Source organism: Lacerta agilis, chromosome 3 (assembly GCF_009819535.1).
Source record: "Lacerta agilis isolate rLacAgi1 chromosome 3, rLacAgi1.pri, whole genome shotgun sequence".
Taxonomy (NCBI): domain Eukaryota; kingdom Metazoa; phylum Chordata; class Lepidosauria; order Squamata; family Lacertidae; genus Lacerta; species Lacerta agilis.
The window spans coordinates 272,305-298,300 of NC_046314.1; the positions used below are offsets into that span (position 1 = coordinate 272,305).

The 25,996-nt window shown below is 43.1% G+C and overlaps 1 protein-coding gene across 1 annotated transcript in view; it reads left to right on the forward strand.

The window, feature by feature from the left end:
* Nucleotides 1-25,996, forward strand: part of COL4A2 (collagen type IV alpha 2 chain) — a 154,965-nt gene that overhangs the window by 40,203 nt on the left and 88,766 nt on the right. The window contains exons 5-7 of the mRNA XM_033145548.1: nucleotides 21,468-21,602; nucleotides 21,684-21,728; nucleotides 23,031-23,147. Of these exons, the coding sequence (XP_033001439.1) occupies nucleotides 21,468-21,602; nucleotides 21,684-21,728; nucleotides 23,031-23,147 (297 nt within the window). The remainder of the gene's footprint in view (nucleotides 1-21,467; nucleotides 21,603-21,683; nucleotides 21,729-23,030; nucleotides 23,148-25,996) is intronic.

Sequence of the window (25,996 nt, forward strand, 5' to 3'; positions counted from 1 at the left end):
GAAATGAAAAGCAGTGGAAAGTTTGGGGAAATGAGGTGTTTAGAACTATGAAGATTCAAGGACTACAAAATGAGATGGAAGCTGAAAAAAATTATAAGCATTAATTCATTAGGACCCCACGGTGTCCAAACAATTCATGCATCAATCACAGCTCTGAAAACACTGAGAGACAGGAGTAGTGAAGCTAGCTCACTGTCTCAAAGAGATAACTTGGAATTTGCCTACACATTTTGCATGGTATCTTTCCTTCTAAGATGTATATCAGCTCAGAGTCCAGGCCCACTTCTGACTTGCAAGCCCAGCACGTTGGCCGCCTCTCTACTTGTTATTAGCAGCCTTGCATGGCCATCCAACCTCAGATACGCTGATGATACAACCTTGATGGCAGAAAGTGAGGAGGAATTAAATAACCTTTTAATGAGGGTGAAAGAGGAGAGCGCAAAATATGGTCTGAAGCTCAACATCAAAAAAACTAAGATCATGGCCACTGGTCCCATCACCTCCTGGCAAATAGAAGGGGAAGAAATGGAGGCAGTGAGAGATTTCACTTTCTTGGGTTCCATGATCACTGCAGATGGTGACAGCAGTCACGAAATTAGAAGACGCCTGCTTCTTGGGAGAAAAGCAATGACAAACCTAGACAGCATCTTAAAAAGCAAAGACATCACCTTGCCGACAAAGGTCCGTATAGTTAAAGTTATGGTTTTTCCAGTAGTAATGTACGGAAGTGAGAGCTGGACCATAAAGAAGGCTGGTCGCTGAAGAATTGATGCTTTTGAATTATGGTGGTGGAGGAGACTCTTGAGAGTCCCATGGACTGCAAGAAGATCAAACCTATCCATTCTTAAAGAAATCAGCCCTGAGTACTCACTGGAAGGGCAGATCCTGAAGTTGAGGCTCCAGTACTTTGGCCACCTCATGAGAAGGGAAGACTGCCTGGAAAAGACCCTGATGTTGGGAAAGATGGAGGGCACAAGGAGAAGGGGATGACAGACGATGAGATGGTTGGACAGTGTTCTCGAAGCGACTGGCATGAGTTTGGCCAAACTGCGAGAGGCAGTGAAGGATAGGGTTGCCTGGCGTGCTCTGGTCCATGGGGTCACGAAGAGTCGGACACGACTGAACGACTGAACAACAACATGGCCATCCAAGATGGCATAAGAATCCTTCCTGGCCACCAGGGGGCAGCCAAGCTGTGACTTGGCGTGACCCTGAATTGGGTGGGAGGGATATGTCATGGCTTCATGAGGCTGAGACACTATGATGACATCTTCCAGAGATTATACTACCAAATCTCACGAATCTCAGCCAATCCATCTTGCCAGATGTTCCTATCCATTGCACAATTTCTTCACCCTCAGTCCATCTCAGCTGTAATACCCTGTAAGTGTCCCCAAGCACACCCCCAACCGTGGGATGGGGGAAATAGATCATCCCCACCCCCCCTCCAGCAGGCCTTGTCGCAGTTTAGGGACCAGGGGTGGCAAATTGTTGTTGATTAAAAAGATAATTTGAGCAGAAAAACAGCTCAAATGAGACATTTTTCAGCAGGAAAATTGCCATGGTGGGAAGGGTTAAGCAGCTCCCACACACACTGTTCCCAGTTGTACCTTTCTGCAGCTGCTTGCTGTTAAGAAGAAAATAAATATGGAAAACATCAGGAAACTTGCACATGCCGTATCTACCATGTAACATCTAGTTTGGCTCTAACGAAAACGGTATTGCTATGAAAGCATGAATTTATTCAGATGGCAGTGGGGCAAGAGATGTATTCATTTTCAGAATCAAAGTAATGCCCTGATATTGGGGAAATGCCAGAAGCTGACTTTTTCACATTTATCAGCCAGTATGGATGTGAAGTGTCAGACTACATAAACTATTCTAAGCAGAAATTATGGAAACAATCCATTTACAGGAAGAAAAGGCAGATGATAGAATACTAACGTGGTGGTTAAATGTTTAAGATTTTTTCCTCATTTATTTTTGCACAGAGAGGGTCAAACAAAAGTAAGCAAACTTTGAGAGACTACAAATATTTGTGATGGGGGGGGGGGAGCAACAACCCAGAGCCTTTTCACAGAGAGAAAGACAAAATCTTAAGTACGGTAACCTTAGGAGAGTTAATCAAAATAATTCAATACATGCTAATAACTTAAATTGTTGACATTGCTGAAGCAGAACATAATTTACAAATTAGGAAGCTAAAGTAAAACAGGAAATTCCAGGGAAAGAATTTCACATGTGCTAGTAAACAGAGAACAAACTGAAGTCCTAATGGAAATAAATGACCATTTGATGATCTAGCTGGCTTAAATGCTGCTTTCATTGTCCTAGAAAACGAAAGGGCAGACTGTTGAATTAATAACTACCTAATATTACTAAGGGCTGTCCTGACACATGTACTGGAACGAATGAAATGAAAATGTTGTGCACAAATTAATTAAATAAACGTATTAACAAAACTATTAAATATTAACACAATTAGTTATAAGTTACAATTTTACCCAATGAACCATTCTTTTGGGGAACAGACAGGGCGAAGCAGAATATCTAAGTGCACATGAGCACAGGGTGACCTTATAACCCTTGACAGCTTCACCCCTGTCCTTTTAATTATTCCAGTGACCTGAAATGTTTTATACTGTGATGCTAATAAAGGTATTTGATTTGATTTGATTAGTTATAAGTTGAATACAATTGAATGTGTGTGACATGCACAAATGGCCACACTGAAACCCAAAGCAAAGTTGAAACTACTTCATGAAATTGCCTTATGTCTGCAAAAGGCGTTGCTGCTGGAAATGTCAAAGTTAACATTTAAGGACTCCTGAAAGACAGGCATATGTCACAAGAATCCTATGTAGGCCTGTTTAGAAACAAACCTCACTGGGTGCAACTGGACACACGGCGGCCTCCGCTTCCTGTAAAGGGGAGTTCTGATGTGAAAGTGCCACCATGGTTGTCTCTTTAGTCTCCCCCCCCTCCCCACCCCCAGCAATAGGGGAGCATAGAGTGGCTTGCTTGCAGATCCCTGAAAGACCCATGTTCTGCTCTGGCAACCATCTCTGCAGCCTGCTATGTGCTGCACTATCCAGGGCTCCATCATTTGTGCATCCATGCAAGACGGCCTTCAGGGGCTGATGCTCTCAGCTGACCATGGAGAGAGGGAGGGAGGAGCCCCCTGAGATGACCTTTCTCCAGAGCTGATTGGGTGGCCCTGAGGCAGCCATCTTGATACAGGAATCGTACTCATCCACCCAATAAGTTGTTATTATATTGCACTGGATAGCTCTGTTGGTTAGAACATGGTCTGCTAATGCCAAGGTTGCAGGTTCAGTCCCCGTATAGGACAGCTGCATATTCCTGCATTGCTGGGGTTGGACTAGATGATCCTCAGGGTCCTTTCCAACTTTACATTTCTATGATTTTATATACTAATTCAAGTTGCATAATACTCAGCAGTCCTACTTGTAATCTCAATTTTATAATAATATTTTAAATTGTATTTTTAGCCATTTTAATTATTTAATCAGGGTTTTAGTAAGAACAGAGCATGTTACAGGTTTTCATACCATTGTCATGTCAGCTACATTTGTGTTTCCAAAGACGCTAAGCAAATTTTATAAATGGTGATGTTTGTGGATGTACTCCGTAGATTTAACAAGACATTAATGAGATTTACAGAAGAATTCCAGCCTAAGTTACTTTGACCTTATCCTGCTCTGTAGACTTTTCTTGTTGCAATGTGGACCAATTCTTTTGGGATCAAGCCATAAAATCTCTCATGCTCTTTGACTTCATTTTAACTATGAATGGCACATTCTTTGAACGCTTACAACAGAAGGATTCTATACAGTTGGATGTGGGATAAGCATGTGAAATAGAGGGGAAATATTGAAATGCTATTCCCTGTCAGTCCAGTCATACATTCTCCTTAATTCCATTTCCCATGCTATTGCTTTGCTGGTTTATTATGAGAGATTTTCTAGCTATGATAAATTAAACCCCACTTTAGAATGGGAATGGGCTTTCTAAAGGGTGCAGGGAGGCTGGATGCAACCCAGTTCCACAACTGTAGACACAAATGTACAATCTGTTTCCATTTTGACTATGTCCATGAACAACTGAAGTAACTGCTGTGTGGAATTATTTGAGAGTCTTAATTTGACACCAAGGACTAAATTTCAATTGAGCAAGAAAAGTTCAGCGAAAACTAATTCCACCATCTTGGGACAGGAAGGTGCTTACTCTTCTTCACTCATTGATTGCATTCAGATGAGCAGAGACACAATGTACATGTCAAACCGGAGGGGAGGAGAATTTGCCCCCCCACACGCAGAACTTAAGGAAAACAAGGGAAGATGTCTGATTTGGCTGCAGCGACACCTGCCTCTGTTGCATCCCCTTTGGACCACTGCATTGCGCCCTGTGTGGGGCTGCCTCTGGAAAGGGCTCCCCAGAACTCCAGCCAGGCTGGAGAGCCAGAGACAGCAGGCGGTGTCTGCTTCCTGGCACAATGCGAAGTGTGTCTCATCACCTATGAAGCCCAACACGGCTTAGGTCCAGGCCATCGGAAAGACCATATTCCTCCATAAGAACTTGCCCAGGCTCTGGTCTCTTCTAGGCAGGCCCTTCTCTTGGTCCTGCCACCCTCACAGGCATGCTTGGGGGGGATGGGAAGTGGGAGAGGGCCTTCTCAGTGGTGGCTACTCCCGGGCAACTTTGGAACTCCCTGCCTAGGGAAGCCAGATTGGCTCCCTCTTTGCTGTCCTTCTGCCAGTCCATCAGCCTCACCAAGAAACTGGCACAGATACAGACAGACATCTTCTTTCTAAGTAAATGCAAGAACCTGGACATTATACCCAAGGGTCTTAGAATTAAGAACCCTCCACAATCCACTTATCCTACTGAATATGCAAAGAAACTATGCCACACTCTCTCCAAGAAGCTGCTCAAACATCTGATCGGCGTTCTGTACTCCAAACACAAGATAATAAAGGAGGAACTCTCTGTACTGGACAACTCTATACCAAGAACAAACTCAGCTGGTCTCTAAGGTGCTACTGGAAAGAATTTTCTATTTTGTTTCTTCTGCCAGCAGTTGAAGATCTTCTTGTTCCAGCAAGCTTTGGGGAACTGACTGATTTTGGTGACTGCTGGTGGCGTACTGTTTTTGTTGTGATTGCAAGTTTTAAGTAGATCATAGGCATATACAGTATATATGTATGGTTTTAATTTTATTAATATTTCCTTGTTTTTTAAAGATTGTTCCCCCCCCCAATGTTTTTAACTATTCTTATTTTATCTGTAAGCTGTCTTGAGTCCCTTTCAGGGAAAAAGGAAGGGTACAAATATTTATTTATTTATTATCCTCTAACCAAATGGGATTCTGATATTCCCATAGGCTGAAGTCACACTGATGAGATTATTGTGCCATTCTTCTCATGGTGGCAGGTTCCTGTTTGTCAGCCTGATTATTATCTGCAAGGTGGAACAAGGCGGGGTACAAGACACTCTTTGTAATTAAACATATATACTCCAGACTGCCACAGAAAAATTCTTATTTTAATTGCATAGAAAAATAGAAAAGTCAAATCTTTTGGTTTCAAAGAAATAGCTAGTAATAGATTGCATTGAAATCAAAGTAAAGAACAAATGGGTTCACATTAATAAAACAATTTCACATAAAATAGTGGAACTAGAAGGTAGATGAGAAAGTATTCAGTATAAGCACTGAGTTTTAGGAGGATGGTTCCAATAGTAAAAAGGAAAGATCATAAAAACAGCTCACTTGGGCGCAAGGGATGAGGGAGCTTGGGAAAGGCTGATGGAGCTGGTATTCTTAGGTGTGATCACAGTTAACTTAACATCTGAATGTTGCAGAATTATGGGAGACCGAGAGGTAAAAACAGTTCTTGCTCTCTACTTATTTCCCCTTCACTTGCTCCTCTGTCTCAAGCATTTGAACAATGTTCTCCCACATCTGAAAATTCAGCACCATAATTCTTGAATGTGTTTTGGTAATTTTGGGTGTACTGTTCTTTCAAAGATTTTTGTAAAAAATAAAATAAATAAATCTTACATTAGGCAACTACGGAGTTTACAGCATTTCATTTGTTAATTTTGGGCCTGCTGGTGTGTCTATACATACAGCCCTCAGAAGGCTGTATTTTTCTTGAATAAGCAATGCCTGCCATGAAAAGTGGAGTTCCTTCTCATTGGGGGGGGAGGAATGCCTACTTGCCTCGCTTACTGGAGCTGATTTTGTCCTTACCATCCATGGTCATAGCATTGCTCAAAGTTCCGCTGCCAAGAGCATGTCATATTCCTGTAAACATTTGAAGAGAGCCCAAATCTCTTTAGAGAAGCTCCCCTGCAGACTGTTTTTTTGCTTTTCAGGAGACAGATTCATAAATGTGTTAGAGGACACCATGATTGCCTTTTGCAGAGCAGATTTCTAACACCTTCCCCAATTGCTCATACATCATAACTGAGAATAGTAGCTCTTTCTCACTTTTTTTTTTGCTGAAGGCTGGAAACTTAATACATTGTTATTAACTGATGTGTTAATCACACCCCAATCCCGCCTCAGTGCAATGTTTTTTCTTTCCATGGTTATTGAAGCCCATTCTCTCAGAAACCCACAAAGAGGAACCTGCATAGCAGGTGAGGGAGGGGCACAGAGTTCACAGGAGAAGGTGTGTGGAAACGCCGGGCAGTCAGAGGAAAACCGGATCTGTGTTGTTCAGCCACAGTTTTTGTCAAGATGTTAACAGGCAGAATGAGCAGATTTGATTTTTCTGGCTGACACTTGCAATGGGGCAGTGACTTGAGGACATTCGGAGGTCGAAAAATACGGAAGTCGAGTTGCTCGTAAGTCGAGGTACCACTGTAAGTAGCCAGCTGAGCAAGCAGCCTGATGAGAGCCAGTGCAGCCAAGAGCCAACTTCTACTGGGACTTCAGTGCCTTAGCACAAGGAGCGAAACGTTTGGCTAGGAATTACTAGTTTTTTGTGTTCATGAAAAACAGAGGTAAAGGTAGATAAAGTGAGTCATAACAACATTACTGAGAGCCTAACATGTATTGGGACAGTAGCAACATTCCTGTAGTTGAGCCACCACATTTCTTCTGGTTCCATGTGCTGCCTATGAAGGAGTCATTGGAGCCACCTGTTCAAAATATGCTTATGATGAGTTGTTCCGAAACCAAAACATCATTACGTAAGTTGTGGCTGTTTGAGAGCTCTGGAAATGTAGGCAATCCAGTGCATGGTAGCAGAAAAAAAGATGACAGCATTATTTTGTCACAGCTGTTATTTGTAAGTAATTGAACAGGAGGCAGAATGGAGCATGACTGAAAATAATCTGGACAATTATATTCAATGGTTGTGAATGAATAGCCTGTTTGTGTGAAAACGGAAGGAGGAGTATATTGGAATGGGGTAGGAGAGTTCATACAATTGGCTCTGTATTTCATGTCCCATAATTTAAATGTGGATATTATGTCTCATCTGTTGTGAAGATATTTGGTGTACTTTCTGTTTAGATTCTACTGATTCCATGTATTGTGCTATATATTTATACAAATTCTAAATGCTAGTGATCTCTAAGCCAGACGTTACTTGATCTCCTAAAATGCTTTATACACAAATTATGTAAAAGGTATCTCTACTGAAACTAACAGCACAGGCCTTACCACACCTACTCAGAAGAAAGTCCTATTGAATTCAGCGGGGCTTACTCCCAGGTAGGTTGAGTTATGATTGCAGCCTAAAGTATTTTCACAAAGTGAGTTTAAGATTATAGTTTGTCTCCTATCAGCATTCCAGACACAATGTTTGGTTAATGCTTTGGAACTTTTATCAAAAATGGATTATTTTTTAAATGCACATCTTACTCAGCAAGACATTGTTTGCCATGGCCTCTTTTTAGCGTGCCTTTTACAAGGTTGTTGTTATTAGTATGAGTGAACTCTTCTTGTATAATAATTGTTGCTGATGGAAGTGTTGCTGAAAGGCATTCAAGGAAGAAAATAATAAAATGGATCGTGTATAATGAAAATCGTTATTACAAGTTATATGCAACTGGCTGAATTTCTGGCTTATCTATGAAAGCCATCCTTATGAGAGAAATTTGCAACACAGGAAGTGAAATAGACATGCGTTCTGGTATTTCTATTTTTTCAGTAACCCTTTGTCGTTCTTCACATGAAGTCTTCTGCATCTACCCGAATGCTGGGTCAAGCAAGGCCAAGCCCCACCGGCCTTGCTTAGGACACTCCTCATCCCGAGTGCAGCTGGTTTCATTTTGGGATTAAAGATTTCAGATGCTTGCATCATCCCAGTCTCTCTCTTTTCATTCAAGATAGGCAGGGCACAGCCAGAAAGGCTGGCCTCTGGGGTGCCAGGTGCTGCCTCTCGCTCTGCTGACTTTGGCTGCCTCTAGCTGCACAATGGTGGGGACTCTGCTCTGCGCTTGCATGTAGGCAATATCATCTCCTGAAGTTCTGTATACACTGCCAGATAGTTATGGGGAAGGAAATAGACTGAGTTCCAGCTCCGAGGGCCTTCTGGCGGTTCCCTCACTGCGAGAAGCAAAGTTATAGGGAACCAGGCAGAGGGCCTTCTCGGTGGTGGCGCCCACCCTGTGGAACGCCCTCCCATCAGATGCCAAGGAAATAAGCAACTATCTGACTTTTAGAAGACATCTGAAGGCAGCCCTGTTTAGAGAAGTTTTTAATGTTTAATGCTGTACTGTGTTTCTAATATTTTATTGGGAGCCGCCCAGAGTGGCTGGGGAAACCCATCCAGATGTGTGGGGTATAAATATTATTATTATTATTATTATTATTATTATTACAACAACAACAACAACAACAATTATTATTATTATTACAGTGGTACCTCTGGTTACAAACGAGATCTGTTCCAGAGCCCCGTTTGTAACCCGTGACATGCGTAACTTGAAGCGCCACATCTGCACATGTGCGCTATGCAATTCGACGCTTCTGCACATGCGCGTGACATCATTTGACGCGTCTGCGCATGCAAGAACCGTCAAACCCAGAAGTAACACATTCCGTTATTTCTGGGTTTGCCGCGTTCATAACCCGTGTTGTACACATCCTGAAGCATTCATAACAAGAGGTACAACTGTATATGTCTAGCAAACAGTTTCCTGGTAAACACTTCCAATTGCACTTTTTTTTAAAAAAAAGCATTTGATGTTTTTATTTATATTAACACACAAACACAGTTTACACCGTACATATTGCACACTACAACCCAACGTTCACTAAAGTACTAACACACTTCCAAATCAAAGTTATGTCTTTATAATATTCTCCAAAAATTCATATTATATTGCAAATTTAATTGTGTATGATGTAAATAATCAAATGCCACTTCATTACTTTTTCTTCCCACTTTTCCTTCTGCTTCTAGTCTCCAGAGACAACTTTCATTTGTACTAGATTATATTTTTCAGCCTCTGGCTTGCTCTGGGGTCTGGTTTCTTTATAGACCTCTTACTATAAAAATTACCTCAAAGGTAGTTTACTGATAGAAGTGTCAAACCTCTAAGACATAAATTAAAAACACAAATGTCTACAGAATACAACCAGGTAAAAGAATGCTAAATTCCTTTATCAAAATATGGAGCAGTATGAGCCATCAGTTTGTCCTGGCAGATGCTCGCTGCTGAGGTCAGCAGGCCATGTGCTGCGCTGGCCCTGGAGTGTTCTCAGTGCCAGGGTCAGTGGCTAGCTATGCTGCAGCCGACTGCCCCAGTGACTCCCAGGCGCCAGCAACTGTGGCTCTCCCCAAGCGCCCCTTGCCTTCGCCTCCTCCCGCTGTCCAGCGTCACAGCAGCTCTCTGGCACGACTCCTCCGCTCTTCTGGCAATGCTCTCCTGCCTTGCCTCCTTCACCATTGCCACCACTGCTCTCCAGAGTCCCTCCTTCTGTGCCACTCTTGCATTGAGCAAGCGTCCACCTTGAAATGGTGTGGCAACCCTGAGTGCCTGCTACCTCTCCTCTTATAGAGTCATCAGCTGCTGGGCAGAGACTTTCCACCTGGGTCTTGGGTCCATTGGTTTCAGATGCTAGCCTGGCTCTTAACTGGCTTCAGGTTGTAATTCATGCGCTCAATCTTGCACGCCTTTGGACAGTGTTATGTACTGAGCTGAATCCTAGAACAATAGGATCCAGAATGCAGCAGTCTGATTGGTCCTAGAACAAAAGGATGCAGAATGCAGCAGTCTGATTGGTCCGTAGGAGCCACCCAATCCAGCTCCAGGTGAAAGTGAATCAGTGACCTGATTGGCCTGCAAAAGCAGCCAATCAGGCTCCGGGAGGAAGTGAATCCACAACCTGATTGGCCTACAGGAGTAGCCTGGAATTAGCCAGTCACATGGGGCCCATTGTGTAAATAATGTATATATAGCAGATGTTTTGGGGAAAGATTCATTCATTGCTAAAGGTAAAGGTAAAGGGACCCCTGACCATCAGGTCCAGTCGTGTCCGACTCTGGGGTTGCGGCGTTCATCTCGCTCTATAGGCCGAGGGAGCCGGCGTTTGTCTGCAGACAGCTTCCGGGTCATGTGGCCAGCATGACAAAGCCGCTTCTGGCGAACCAGAGCAGCGCACGGAAACACCGTTTACCTTCCTGCTGGAGCGGTCCCTATTTATCTACTTGCACTTTGACGTGCTTTCGAACTGCTAGGTGGGCAGGAGCTGGGACCGAGCAACGGGAGCTCACCCCATGGCAGGGATTCGAACCACCGACCTTCTGATCAGCAAGCCCTGGGCTCTGTGGTTTAACCCACAGCGCCACCTGGGTCCCCATTCATTGCTACTATGAGCTGAATAAAGAGCATGAAATTCACACTTGACTCTGAGTATATTTCAGACAGGCTTCCCCTGTTTTTCTGCCCCCCAAATACTCCTCCTGGACCTTGGAAACAGTGTGGGCAGGAGAGTTATGTTCCTCTAGGGTCCTAGCACTCCCCCCACCCCCACCCCCATGTTGGAGGGCTGTATGATCTCTCCCCCGCTGTGCTCCTGGTATTCCATGCCCTCATCCACCAGTTCCTCTGGCACCTCTCTGTGCTCCACAGAGGTGCTGAGGTCTTATGGCCTGGTGCCCTGCTAGGGGTCTTCCTTGTCCTGCCAGTCCCTCTATGCTGCCAGGTGGCTTCTCAGGAGCGAGGAGGAGTTGGCGAGGATGGCCTCCCACCGACAACCTCCACAGCTAGCAGAACGGTGCTGGGTACAACTCTGGACCTCTCTGCCATAGCACAGGGCTATAAAGAGGACTGAGATGTTTGGACAAGGTGAGGGATTATTTTAATTCCTAACTATCCAGGCATATTAAAATTTGATTCTGTACCACTTGAGCTCATTTATATTTTACATTTCAAAAAGGCATTTTTAATCCTTCAGAATTTGCAGGGTTTTTGTTCCTTTTTCATGTTATGGCATCTGTTTTCAAAGAAACAGAATTGTTTCTTTATTCATTTCCCCTCATACAACCTCTTTTTCTTTTCCATAAAATACACTATATAAAACATATGCCTTCAGATAGGCATTTTTTATTTTTCTTAGCACATCTTCCTTATACTGTTGTTGCCCTGTTTGATACAAATAAAGACAATATTTCAAATTATAACTGCTAACCTACATTAGCTGCATTCTCACTAAAAAGCATCAGCAAAGCATTTTCTTGAGTAAAAGAAATATCTTATGGGTGATGTGCACCTAAAACTTGCTCAAACACCAAGAGGTGTAAAACATCAGACATTTTAAAAAAATTGATACAGGGAAAATAAAAAAAAAAGTTAATGATGATGATGCTACAATGATTGTGTAGCATGTGAACTCAGCTGGGTATTATGGCAAAACCTCCCTGTTTCTTGGAGGGACGAGACACATTTCATTTGATTTTGAGAGAGGAAGTGCTTGATGCAGCTTCTTTGGCATTTACTTCCACAATTTGATAGTGACACAACTGCCTTTGTATAATGCTCCATTAAAATTCTTCCTGACTTGAGTAATCCTCATGGGACTATGAGAATCCTGAAAGTTTGGAATTAGTTCCATGTTTACAATTCATCTAATCTGACCATGGGTAGAAACCAAAGTGAGAACTATCCAGAAATTCAGAAGGAAAGAAATGCAGCCATCTGGTTTTCTAAACCCCCCCCCCCCCGGGATTTGTGCAAGTACATGTTGCTAAACAGTTTTAACAATCGGCAGTGGGGAAAACTACTCTCCACTTACTAATAAATGGAAGATTTTGCCTTTTTATAAACACTATTATGTTTACAGCACAAGTTAAATTAATCCCGTTCTCATTTTCTTCTCTTGTTCAGCTGAACAATAATGACGTATATTGTTTCATATTTTTATGTAACAATATTATAATACATTAACATGTTTAAACACTGTATGGTAGAGGTTTTCAACCTTTTTGAGTCTACATTCTTTCTTCCCGCGACACCCCTGACCATCATTCTAGGCACCCCAACCTCAGGTGGTTCTCAAGACACTGATATGGCTTGTCCCAACCTGTTGGCTTCCTCCTCAGGCTTGTCAGAAGGAAACTCCTTGAGCTCCTCTGACCCATTGTCCTGACCCAGCCAGCCCCTGCAAGATGTCTCCTTGCGACTCAGGACACTAAATAGGATTTGAAAGTCAAGCCTAGTCTCAGCAATTTAAGAGCTGGAAAATACTTCCAAATATCTAGAAAGTTTATTCTGTTGTTGAGCTATTACTAAACAAAGCCGTCTTGTTATCCTTAATCCTTAGGTCTTGGACAATCACTTTGGTCTTGGGCAATTAATTTTCTGACTGTAGCCGTATTTGGACATTCATCCTCCTTGCGTGTCAACAAGTCTGCAGAGGAGAGCAGGGATGCCTTTCTAAGCCCTGCCTGATCTGGCACATCACCTTGACCATGCTAACAGCACTCTGTAAGTGTGCGATCAAAGATCTGAAGATGGGAGCCTCATTGAATCTCCCTGCATGATTTGGAATCCTGGCTGGTTCTACACTGCATGGAGAGCCTCCACAAGTACAAGAGGTTTTCCACACCAGGCCTTCCTCCTGCATACATGGATGGAGGAGTGGCAGAATGTGATAGTGGGAGTAGGATCAGCAAGCAGAGCCCCAAACTCCCTCCATGGAATTCTAATTACATGAAAGGAGAATGTACCAGTAAATGGGTCTCATTTGCATGTCTCTCTCTCCATCCAACATGCTTGCTGGGGGAAATAATCTCCTGACAGACAGTTAGCTCTGCCACCTTTGAGAATGTGGCATAACTGAATCCTGTCTTGGCTATTACATAGACATGTTCAAAATGAATAGATCATATAGCACCAGTTCTGCTTGAATGCTTTCAAGCCCAATTCAAAGGGTTGCTTTGGCCTATGAAGCTTTCTGTGGCTCAGGACCGCAATATCTTCTGGAGCGCCTCTCCTGATATGCACCTACGCAGACCCTGAGATCTTATTCTGAGGTCTTTCTTCAGGTTCCTCCTCTGAGGGAGGCTAACAGAGTGGTGACACTGGAGTGGGACTTTTATGTTGTGACTCCCTGTCAGTGGAATGCTCTCCCTTCATTTATATTTTTTCAGTGCCCAGTAAACTTTGATAGATAATGTTTTGTTAATAGTGTCCTGCCCAAGCTTCCTATGGCTGTTATGGGGTTTCTCCTAATTCACCTGTCTGGGATGGGAGCCCAGTTTTACATTGGCTCCAGTCCTTCTTGGAGGGGCAAGTTCAGAAGGAGGTACTGGGGGTGACACTTGTTCACCTCATGGCCATTGGCATGTGGGGCTCCTCAGGATTGTCCTCCATGCTATTTTATACATAAAACCACTGTGAAATGTCATCTGGAGTTTTGGGGTACAAAGCCATCAGTAAGCTGGTGACATACAGCTCTCTCTCTCTTTTCCATCACAATCAAAGGAGCTGTCTCTGTTTCGGATCAGTACTGATCTCAGTAATGGATGAGCACAAACAAGTGGACACCTCATCCAGACAATACAGAGGTACTCCTGGTCAGTTGAAAGGAAGATCAGGGAATAGGGATTTGGCCTGTGTTGGATGGGGTTATACTCCCCATCCAGTTCAGTTTAGATGAACTCCCAGATTCTGCCCTGAACCTGTATGCAGTGGCCAGGAGTGCTTTTGCACAATTGCAGCTTGTGCACCAACTGTGACCATTTCTTAAGATGTCAGATCGGACCATGGTGAGGCATGCCTTAGTTACATCCCAGTTGGACTACTGTAATGCACTCTCTGTAGGGCTGCCTTTGAAAAGTGTTTGGAAGTTTCAGCTATTCCTGAATGCTGTGGCCAGACTCTGGACTGGGGCCGGTTACAGGGGGCATGTTACTCCCTGTAAATACAACTTCACTGTCTGCTGGTCCATTTCCAAGCACAATTCAGAGTTCTCATTATGACCTAAAAAGCCCTAAATGGCTTGGGCCTGGGTTATCTGAAAGATTGTATCTCCTTACGTGAACCTGCCTGACTTCTACGTTCCTCAGGTGAGCACCTTCTCTTGGTCGCTTCAACTTCAGAAGCACATTGGGTGGTGACACAAGAGAGATCCTAGATTGTGGAATTCCCTCCCAAGAGAAATAAGATAGGCTGCTTAAATAGTGTCTGTTAAATTCTTGAAGATTGTTCCCAGCATGTACTGTTTAAACAGAACAGAAGTAATGAAATTATTCCTTACAGAAACTGCACAGTTCATGTCTGAGATTTTTGTCTAAGATTACAAGTTTGACCACAAGCATAGTTTGGAAATTTCAGTGATCAGTAGCTTTGAAGGAAAATTATGTTCTCATAATGTTTTTAAACAACAACCAAAAAGAACAGATGTTGTTACTGGTGTCTTCAACGCCTCCTGAAAGAAAACATCTGTGTTCAACTTCCTGAACATTCCCAGCCTTGAGAACAACTCCCACACAGCCTGAAAAGGGAGCCATGAGCAGTTTTCACTCTTTACTACGGAGTGTTTTAATGCAAGATGCTGGTGCCAGATACTGTCTTTTCTTTAAGCCCTTAATGAACCAAGCAGCATTTATGTATTTGAAAATTTATAACCCACTTTTCTTTATGAACTAGATTAAAAGCCATTCCCCAGGAAAAAGGTCACTGAAAGCATTTGAATTCAGATATCAAGCGCTGATTTTTAAAAAGTGGCAAGTGGTGTGCCTCAGCATTCTGTCTGGGGCCTGTTGTTGTTCAGCTTCAAAGGCAGCCCTTTAGCAGAGCATGATTAACTGTCCAGAAAGGGTTGCTAATGGGTGTCAGCAGAAGCGGGCCAAAGGCACTGTGTGCCCCAAAGTCTACTTGGGCCTTCATTTTAAACGGTGGATAAATTAGCACCTCCAGGCTCCAAATCCTGTAGCTCTATGCAGGGCTGAAGAACCAGCTGTAACCTCCCTCTTCTCATGACTGAGTTTCAGCTCCATGGGCCTCATCCGCTCCATTACCAGGCCCAGGCAGAGCAGGCATGCCGTGGCTGCTATGCCATTGGCTCGGCGGTTGTGTTTCAACTTGCCCTGCATCTCTTTTGACCAGTAACATTTCCCTTTCACCTCTTTTGGGTTGAGAGAGCCTGAGATAACAGCTAGGTCCTCTTGCTCCCTCGTCACATCTCTAAAACCACCCAATTGTTAGCTTTTCAGTCTTCAAAATTTGTTTTGGTTCCTGTAGAATACGGTAGTTTGGTAATTAGGCAAGTTACTCAATAAATTTAGGTGAGAATGTTGGAAAAACATGCATGAGTGATAGTTGTAAATCCTATCTGGACAAGTGGCTTGACTGAATTTTTGTAAACAGAATGGCTGTGATCCACATCAGAGGAGATGCACACACAGGCTTCCTCTTGCCAGGTATGAAAGAGGAATCCGTATCACAGTGTTTCTCAAACTTGGGTCTCCAGCTGTTGTTGGACTACAACTCCCATCATCCCTGACCCCTGGTCCTGCTAGCTAGGGATTATGGGAATTGTCGTCCAACAACAGCTGGAGACCCAAGTTTGAGAAACACTGCCATATATTCACAGAGGACCAGCGGGGAGCCCCAGGTGCACTCTGGACTCTGGGCTGGGGCCAGTGATTCTAATATACTCAAGAATAATCCTAAACCAAGATTTTTAAGAGTAATGCTAAATTTTACAAACAAATAGTATATGTTATATTTTCATTATTCTACTATTGTGATCTTTTGAAACTATGTTGTGACTTGTGATGTGAAAATTAAGATAAAAAATACTTAGAATATTCAAACTGGTGACATTATATGGTGACATGATTATTTTCCAAAAGATGAAACAGTCTGGGGAAGCATCTGGTAAATTAATTTGAATCATGAGAAAGGAGAGGCCTCTTCAGTTGTTTGGATGACTGTCTAATTTACTGCTCACAAACAAGAACATGACTTTTAGGAACTCAGTGGAGAGAATTTCTTAGCAGGCACTTTTATGAGGATTTAATGTTAATTTTGACCTTATTTGCAATTTTAAAAATCATTCTAAGGGCTGAATCACCTCCTTGGAATTTATTTAATTTCCTGGGAGTAAATGTCATATGTCTGGATGACTCAGTTTAAATGAACAGTAAATTACATGACCATTAGACTAAACTTGGTGAGATTTTCTTCTTTAGCATTTTAGAAAAATAAAATTGAATTTGCCTTTATTTTTCATGTATAAGCTTTAATTTATTGCAACGAACGAATGCAGCAGTATCTAAAGGTTCCAACATATTAATTAGAGCAGCAAAAGAGACAAATTCTGGACTCCTTCCCAAGTATCACCATGCATAGTATCAATCTGCTTCTTGATCATCCCTAGACCCTCATTATGCAAGGGGGGGGGGGTTGCTGTCACTCCACCTTGTGCTCATCCAGCCCAGAAGGGAAGGGAAACCTAAACTACCCAAACACAGCAAATCAGTAGGAAAAGTGGCAGGGATGCCCACCGCACCCCTAGAAACTCCACTAGTGCACCCCCACCAAATGCACAGAGGCGGAGGGAGCCAGCCCACTCTGGAGGCAGGTCTTGGCTCCAGCAGCACCACAGAGAGAGAGAGACAGCCAGGCATGGCCATGGACCTCCAGGGGATCCTGTGGCCTTGTCTGCTGAAGCACAAAACACACACCTAAGAGTGTGGAGCAACTCCATTTGGGGCCTTTATGTTTAGAGAAAAGGCAAGTAAGAGGCAACATGGCAGAAGTTTATAAAACTGTGTGTGATGTGAAGAAAGTGGATATAGAAAAGTTTTTTCTTCCTCTCTCATAACACTAGAACTTGTGGGTGTCCAATGAAAGTGAATGTTGAAAGATTCAGGACAGATAACACAGCGCAGAGTTAAACTATGGAACTCTCTCCCACAGGAGGCAGCGATGGCCACCAGCTTGGATGGCTTTAAAGGAGAATCAGGCAGATTCATGGAGGACAAGAGGGCGACCACAGGGGAGGCAGCCCTGCTTCTGAATACCAGAAGGGGAGAGCAGCTCTTGTGCTTGCATCCTGTTTGGGGGTTTCCCTTGGGGGCAATTGGACAGGAGGCTGGACTAGATGATGGGCCCCTGGGCAGATCCAGCAGTACCTCTGATGTTCCTATGAAAAGCTAGCAAGGGAGTCACCATGTCCATGAACAGCCGCAACACTTGCTTTGGCACACATGTTATTGCAACATCCTCCTAGGATCCCTGGGTCAAATCTCTCCTACGGGGAACATTTCACTCCCCCTTTCCCCATGGGAAAAAGACATGCAGCCAGGCAGCAGCTACAGAGGTTTACAGAAGCACACACAAAGAAATGTTCTCCCAGAATCAGTGGTTCCAAGCCACACAGACTGGGGTGGTAAATAGCAAGGGGGGGGGGTTGTCAAAGAGCACCCTGCTCTTATGCAGCAGGAGTCTTGCTGTTGGCACTAGAAACCACGCAGGAATAAATCCCATACACCACTGTTACCCTCCAACATTTCCCAGTTGGTTAAGGGGAAAGATTTGAAGCCGGGGGGTGGGGAGCACAGCTTGACAAAAATGAGAAACCGAGTTTACCACACTCTCTGAATGTCCCTGATTTCTGATTTGATCCTGGAATGTCCTGTTTTTCCTTAGGACATCCCTACTTTCTTTGGAGGGTGTCATTTATTGTTTTATTGATGAAAATGCTTTAATGTGTTTTTATGATAAAGGTATACAGATATCTTTGTAAACATAAATAACTAAAATATTATTTTGAGACGTCACTGGGCTTTGGGGGGGGGAGCTTTGTCATTTTGGCCTTGGTTTCTTGATGTAAGAGCCCCATCTCCTTGTTGGATCTTCTGTGGCAGGGATGGGGAACCTATAGTCCTCCAGAAGCTGTGGAACTACAACTCCCATCATCCCTCTCCATCAGCCTTCAGGCTGGAGCTGATGGGAATTGGACTCCAGCAACACCAGGAGGGCTACATCTGTGGAGTAGTTTGGGCTTCTGGCACTGTTTAATGAATACCTAGATGGCAGTAGATTAACAGTAACTCTTCTCTTGTCTAAATACAACTTCCCAACACAGCCCCATCAGGCTTTCCTTTGTGCTTCAGTCCCTCTGTTCTGCTCTCATTTTTCATGCTAGACCACATGAGGCATTGCCCATGTAAGGCACTGTCTGTTTATTCAGGATCACATTTCATTACACAAGACACTGCTTTCCTTCCTGTAATATATGGCAGCAAGAGGCAGGCTGTTGGTAACCATTTTAGGGACAAATCTTCTTGCCTAAGAGTCACGGTGACGTGGGAGCAGACTAAACTAATGCCTCCCTTCCAAGCCTGACCTACTTGCCTACTAAACAGTCTTGCACTTCAAACTGTAATGAATTTAGTGGAAGTATTCCTTAAAAGTGCATTTGTGATTCTAGTTTTGTGATGTTACTATTGATGCGGTTGATGAGTGCCATCTACAGGTCTGTTTTAATGATAACACTCAAAATGTAAAGGATCTATTTTACTTTTTTATTTTGTATTTTTATGTTGTGACGCACCCTGTGATCTTCTGATGAATGGTGGTATACAACTTTAATTAATAATAATAATTTATCTATTTTTTCATCTGTAATAAATCTGTAATCTGTAATAAACGGCCTTAGCCCTATACGCCTGAAGGAGTGTCTCCACCCCTCCTCATCCAGCCTGGACACTGAGCTCCAAGGGCCTTCTGGCGCTTCCCTCACTGCAAGAAGTGAGGTTGCAGGGAGCCAAGCAAAGGGCCTTCTCGGTAGTGGCGCCCGCCCTGTGGAACGCCCTCCCATCAGGTGTCAATGAGATGAGTAATTATATAACATTTAGGAAACATCTGAAGCTTTTTAAGGTTTAATGTCTTATTATGTTTTTATATATGCTGGAAGCTGCCCAGAGTGGCTGGGGCAACCCAATCAGATTGGCAGGATACAGACAGACAGACAATTATTGTTGTTCAGGTTGTTGTTATTATTATTACTATTGGAAGATTGCCTCGCATGAAAATTCTAAATAAATAATGTGCAATGACTTTTAGGATGTTTCTGTCAGCAACAAATGGGACAAGAGTTTAGCGTTTACCTTTAGATGTCTGCTGTAAATGCTTTTGTAAAATAAATGATAACGGCTGCTTTGGAGTTGTGTGCCAGGATTGCAGTCTGCAAGACACCCAACAGAGGAATGACACCTGTGTGTGGAAGAGGCACCAGAGAGCTTAGTGGCATTTCCTCAACCCTGGGGCAGAGTAGGGCCTCCAAAACCTTTTAATAACAGGGTGGGGGTGTCAGCATTCCGCTACTCCCCTTCAAAAAGTAGCTCAATGAGGAAGACCACAAGAAAATAGAACTAAATCTATGAGGATTTCCAGGTTCCGTCAGACCCTGAAGAATGGAGGTTTCCCTTCAGCCAACCCCTCCTATAGCAGTCCCTTCCTAGGGCTTGGAAGGCAAAGTAATGGATGGGTCCCACAGCCCTTTGCCAGGCTTGACTTGTTCGGAGGCTGGTTGTGGTAAATCCTGACTACTGCTCTTGTTCTCCCTTCTCCTTGTCCACTTCCTCCTAGCTGGTTTCTGAAAAAGAAAGAACACCCTGTTCATATATGGAGCGAGTGTTGCATCGTGCATTGTGTGCCTGGATGGAGGAGATTTCCGCTGCAGCAGCCTCGGGGGGGTTTTAAGCAGAGGTTGGATGGTCATCAGTCATGGATGCTTTAGCTAATATTCCTGCATTGCAGGGGGTTGGACTAGATGACCCTTGGGGTCCCTTCCGTCGCTACAATTCTATGATCCTGAATTACTTTTAGGTGCTTCATTCTCTCCAGTTTTCCAACCACCATACTGTTCTGTTTCAGACTGCTTAAGCAAATCCCCAGTTTTTGTGTATTTTTACACTGTTTTAATACATTTGTACCTTGTTTTGCGACTGGGATCCGTTCCGGAGCCCCGGCCACTAGCCAAAAAGGACACAGGGCAAAGCGCTGTATCTGCGCATGTGCACAGAGCTGTTTGTGCTTCTGCACATGCGTGAAGCGCAATTTAGCACTTCTGCGCATGCGTGAGCGGCAAACCCAGAAGTAACCCGTTCCGGTAGTTCTGGATTTGCCGCGGACATTTGTCGGAATGGATGCTAGACAAGGCAGACGTTCGCGGAGGTATTACTGTACAGTGGTACCTTGGGTTGCAGACACGATCTGTTCTGGGGTGCCGTTTGCACCCCGAAAAGTCTGCAACCCGAGCGGCAGTATCGCACTTCTGCGCATGTGTGACCTGCGCAGAACACTTCTGTGCATGTGCAGACCGCGTGGAGCGCTTCTGCGTGTGCAGCGAAACCCGGAAGTAAACACTTCTGGGTTTGCCACGTTCGTAACCCACAGCAAATGCAACACGAGGTACGACTGTATATATCTGAAGAAGTGTGCATGCACACGAAAGGTCATACCAAGAACAAACCTAGTTGGTCTCTAAGGTGCTACTGGAAAGAATTTTTTATTTTGTTTTGTATATATATAATTATATATTTTAAAACCACTTCCCAATTAAGTGGGCTTCACAATTCTATACATGTTGCAACCTTATACAGTTACCTGGGAGTAAGCTCCATTGAATACAGTGAGACTTATTTCTAAGTAAACCTGTATGGTAACGATGCCCTGGTGCGTACTGTTGAAATGCATAAGCAAAAGAGACTTCTCTGATGCTTGGTCAACAAGCAGAAATACTTCCCTAGAATAAAGTGTGAAATCTAGGGCTTCCTTGCATTTGTTACTCATTTGCACTGCAAAATATTTGGGTGGATGTTACTGTTCAGAGGAATTAGACTTCTGTAAAAAATGCTAGCTTCTTTCTTTATTAAGAAAAGCACAGGTTCCTTCATTACTGCAGAGATCAAGTGTTGCTTGCATGACCGTAGTTTCTAAAGAATTGTGTTTGTTGTGATTTTCAGGGCCAACCAGGACTTCTTGGGCAGCAGGGATTCCCAGGGCCGCCTGGAGTGGGAGGTATCCCAGGACTTCCGGGGCACAAAGGATATAAAGGCGAAAGAGGCCAACCAGGAATAACTGGACCAAAGGGAGAAGCGGTAATGATATAACTTCCATTAGGCTAACTTAACTGTATAGAAAGACTGGGCTTTTCCATCATGTTTCCTTTTTCTTTTTAGGGACAAAGAGGAGTCACTGGTTTTTCTGGTGCAGATGGCATTCCTGTAAGTAGACACTCATTTAATCTACTGAAATAAGGGGGTCTTTCTGTAAATAGTTCAGACTGGTTTCAAATAATATTTCCATTAAGAAATATCTGCTGCCTATTGAGTTCAGTAACATGTAAAATAGCCCCACTTTTCTCTAAAACAACCAGGTGGTTGCCAAACATAAATTAAAAACACATCAGAAATACAAACAAAATAAAATGAAGATTGAAAGCAAGTTATAAATAGAATAGTAAAAGTTTAAACAGATAGTAATATAAAACTAAATATTAATTTAAAACAGTAGATTCCATAGCTGACTGGATTTTTTTTTAAAAGTTCCATGGATCTCCACCATTTTCACAGTCCACCCCCTGTCTCTCCTGCCTACCTGCCTAATTTCACAGAGAGAAGGTGTACATGCCATTCTATGTACCGTAATAAAAATCTTTTGTGTTACAGACAGTGAATGTTTTGGGGGATATTTAAAGTGCAAATAACCTTGGGCAAATGACGAGGGCTTGTGAATCTACCTTTCACCAAATTCTGAACATGAGAAATTAATGAGGAGGCATTATTTTCAAAGCAAAAGTTGGTTTTGAACTTTGTAATGAATAATGTGTTGTATAAAATAATAAACAAAGAAGTTTTGCTCCTATGCTCTTTTCCAGAACTACCCAGACATGTATCCCAGAACTGGCTTCCTCCATACTGATTTCCCCTGATTTTAGAGATTCTTGACACAAAATCTCTTAAGCCCAATTTTAAATATGGAGCCAGACAGTCAAAAAGAACTTACCCATGCTATGTACCACCATACCAAGCAGGTAGTTTAAACTGAATTTAAATGCACTGCACACCACTGTGCCTGTCCAAGTTGGCGCTCCAGGTTTGGGGCCTACTCACGCTGGATGCCTAGAGAAGGTGACTTGGCTCAAAGCAGAGCCTGGATTCGTGCAGTTCTTCTTGCGCATCACATCTGACTTTTGCCTCAGTAAGCTTCCTTCCTTTTTTAAATAGAAGAGAGGGAACTGATGATAGATTGGCATCTCTTCTTTTCTCTTTTGCTTCTCCACTCTTCCCAGCCCACTGATTGTCCATGTGTCCACTTCCCTTTCCCACTGATGGCTTTTCAAGTTTTCTGGGGTATCTGGTTTAAACTACAGTGATATTTAAAAGAATTTCCCCCCACTCAGTTTTCTCATGGAGTCATTGCTTAGGGTAATGGTGAGAACATTTAAGAGCTGTGTGAAGACTAGGAAGTCGAAACTAGAAACAGATGGTTGGATAAACATTCTTGTGTTTGTTCTGTCTCTGCAGGGTCATCCGGGTCAAGCAGGATCAAGGGGCAAGCCAGGCCATGATGGCTGCAATGGGACCAAGGGGGACGCTGGTCAGCAGGGAGGCCAGGGACCTGGAGGCTTGCCCGGATTCTTTGTAAGTTGCTAACACTGGATGAATAAATGGAATGGAACTACATCTTAGTTAATGCAACTTTGCAAATGTTTTGTAAACCACAGCAGAATGTACGCTGCTCCTTCTCACCAGTGTCAGGAGAAGAGTAGTAGATTTTCTCTCATGGGAGGAAGCCTGGTGGAGTGTTTCTGTACATTTGTCTTGTTAGCATTACGTCTTGAAATCCTGCAAAAATTATAATTCCTCCATAGCTCTGCTTCGTGATAAATCCCAAGATCCCTAGCATTCATGTTGTACAGGAGTAACTTCTAGGCTAACATGGAGCTCCCTCATCTTATGCAGTCACAAATCATGGACTACCAGAACCATGCATTCACTTTGCCACGGGAGGCAGCGTGAGGGAGCCTTACCCCCTCTAGGTCTCACCTCTTCTCCAAGCCACACTCCTTCTCCACACCTTGCTCAAGTGCCATGGTTCCCAATGTGGGGCACCTCACACACACGGGGGGGGGGGAATTTGATTTTTATGGGGGGGCAATTTGGAAGCTTGTTTAGACCAAGTTACTGTAATGGCCTTTTAGGCTTCCTACATGTGAATAGGGGTTCACTTTTGAATAATAATAGTTATATGTCACACGGGGGGGGGGGGGGCAGGATTTTAGAGATGCTTAGGTGAGGCATGGCCAAAAAAAGGTTGGGAACCACTGCTCTATTTGTTTTGCCTAACTGGAATGTGCCCTTGCATGTGATGGTGCCTCTTCCTTGCTTGGGTGGAGATGTGTGAAAAAGAAACACCTGAATTTGGGTGGCTACTGTGCAAAGGTAACAGTCACATCCATTATGTGTAGTGTGGAAAAAGTGGGTGGAGACACTTTTTCTGTCTCTTAAATAGCTGTTTCTAACTGTTTTTAACTGATAATTTTGTAATTTCATTCTTTTTTGTAAACTGCTTTGAGGGTTTTTCTTTTTTCTTACAATCAAGTGGTGTGTGTGTGTGTGTCATTTTTTGGTGGGTGGACCTCTCACATAATACTGGAACCTGGGACCATTGGAAAATTCAGAACAGAAAAAAGAGATTAAACTATGGAGTTTGCTGCCACAGGATATAGTATTGGCCACCAAGTTGGGTGGCTTAAAAAGGGATTGGACAAGTTCATGTAGACTAAGCTATCAATTCCTACTAGCCATATTGGTTATGACTACTGCTGAAGACAGTGTGCCTCTGAATACCAGCTGCTGGGAATCGCAAGGGGAACAAGTGCTGCTGCTCTCAGGTCCTAGTTGCAATTTTTCCTGGCCGCTGTGAGGACAGGATGCTAGAATAGATGGACCTTTCGTTTGAACCAGCTGGGGTCGGGATCTAGGCTTCTCTGGGGTCCTATTCCAGTGGTTTCTACTACCAGCCTGTGTGCAAGCAATTGTCTTCCATGACAGTTTAGAAGGGAGAGAAACAGAAATCATCCTGATTCCTTTTACATAATGGATGCTGCTAAGTGTGAGCAGCTTAGAGAGGAAGCATATGGGACTTGGATGGGGACAAGGTCTTCTTTCCTTCTGTACTGGTAGGATTATGCACCTAAAAGGAAGGAATAAAAACTTTCTCTACAAATCTGTGCAGGCTTCCCATTGTATAGCCATATCTGACTTTACTACAGCCATTTTTTCTTTTTATGCCAGTACCTACTGTATATTCTGGCGTATAAGACTACTTTTTAATCCAGGAAAATCTTCTCAAAAGTCGGGGGTCGTCTTATACGCCGGGTGGAGAATCTGCGGTCGAGTATATCTCAAACTCTATATTTTAACTGGAAAAGTTGGGGGTCATCTTATATGCCCAGTCGTCTTATATGCCGGAAAATATGGTGATGGAAACTTGTATAAAGGGGGATTCCCCCCCCATTGCTTTATTAGTTTTGAAAAGAAAATTTACCATCAACCAAAAAGAACCAAAGAGTACTACAATGTACAAAGGATAAATTAAATTCTTACAACATAGCTTCCATATCGAGGTTCCTGATTTCCTTTTTGTGTAACACACTTTTCATTATCTCTTCAAACTTTTCCTAAGTTTTATTTTATGGATTGGAAGGTTTGCCTAAACAAGAACATTTTTATAGCAGGTGCCGCAAAGCATACAATGAAGGCACCTTTTTTTCTTTCTTTTAAAATTATTTTTTATTAATTTTATAAATTATTAAAAATAAAACCAAATTACATTATTTTTATAAAATTTTAATTTCTTAAAATCAGGTTTCCCACTCCTGTTGCAAACATGTCAATCATTTCCTTCCATAGCCACATCATCTCCGGTTGTCATCCTTCACTAGGCATTAGTCCATTCTTGCAGCTGACCACATTTTCTCCCTCCTTACAAACAATGCCTCTGTTACAACTTATAAATATAAAATCCATTGCACATGTGTAATTCTTTATGTACATTGTTGTTTCAGACCTAGTGTGCTGGGAGAATTAATTACTATCTTCCATTGTTCAGTTCTTTGCTGTGTTTATCTGGATGGTACAAGGTCACATTCCATTCCTTCCACTGTTCACCAACTAGCATATGGGCTGCGGCCATAAATGACTCACAGAGTACATGCCCAGTCTCTGTCATTAAAATTCCACTCTGGAGTTCTTCCTTGGCACACAGTTAAATACAAGATATTTTATCAAACTCGGCCTCTTGCGAGATCTGTTCAGCAGCCGTTCGTTCTTCTTGCTCTGCATTGCTCCCTCACACTCCTGGTCCAATCCAAAGATAATTTTAAATAGAGTCCATTCAACCTCAGTCGGGGGGGGGGGGGAGGACATAATAAAACCTTGTTAAGTTCCTTGTTGAGCATAAATCAAAAGTTTCCCTCCTCTTTTCC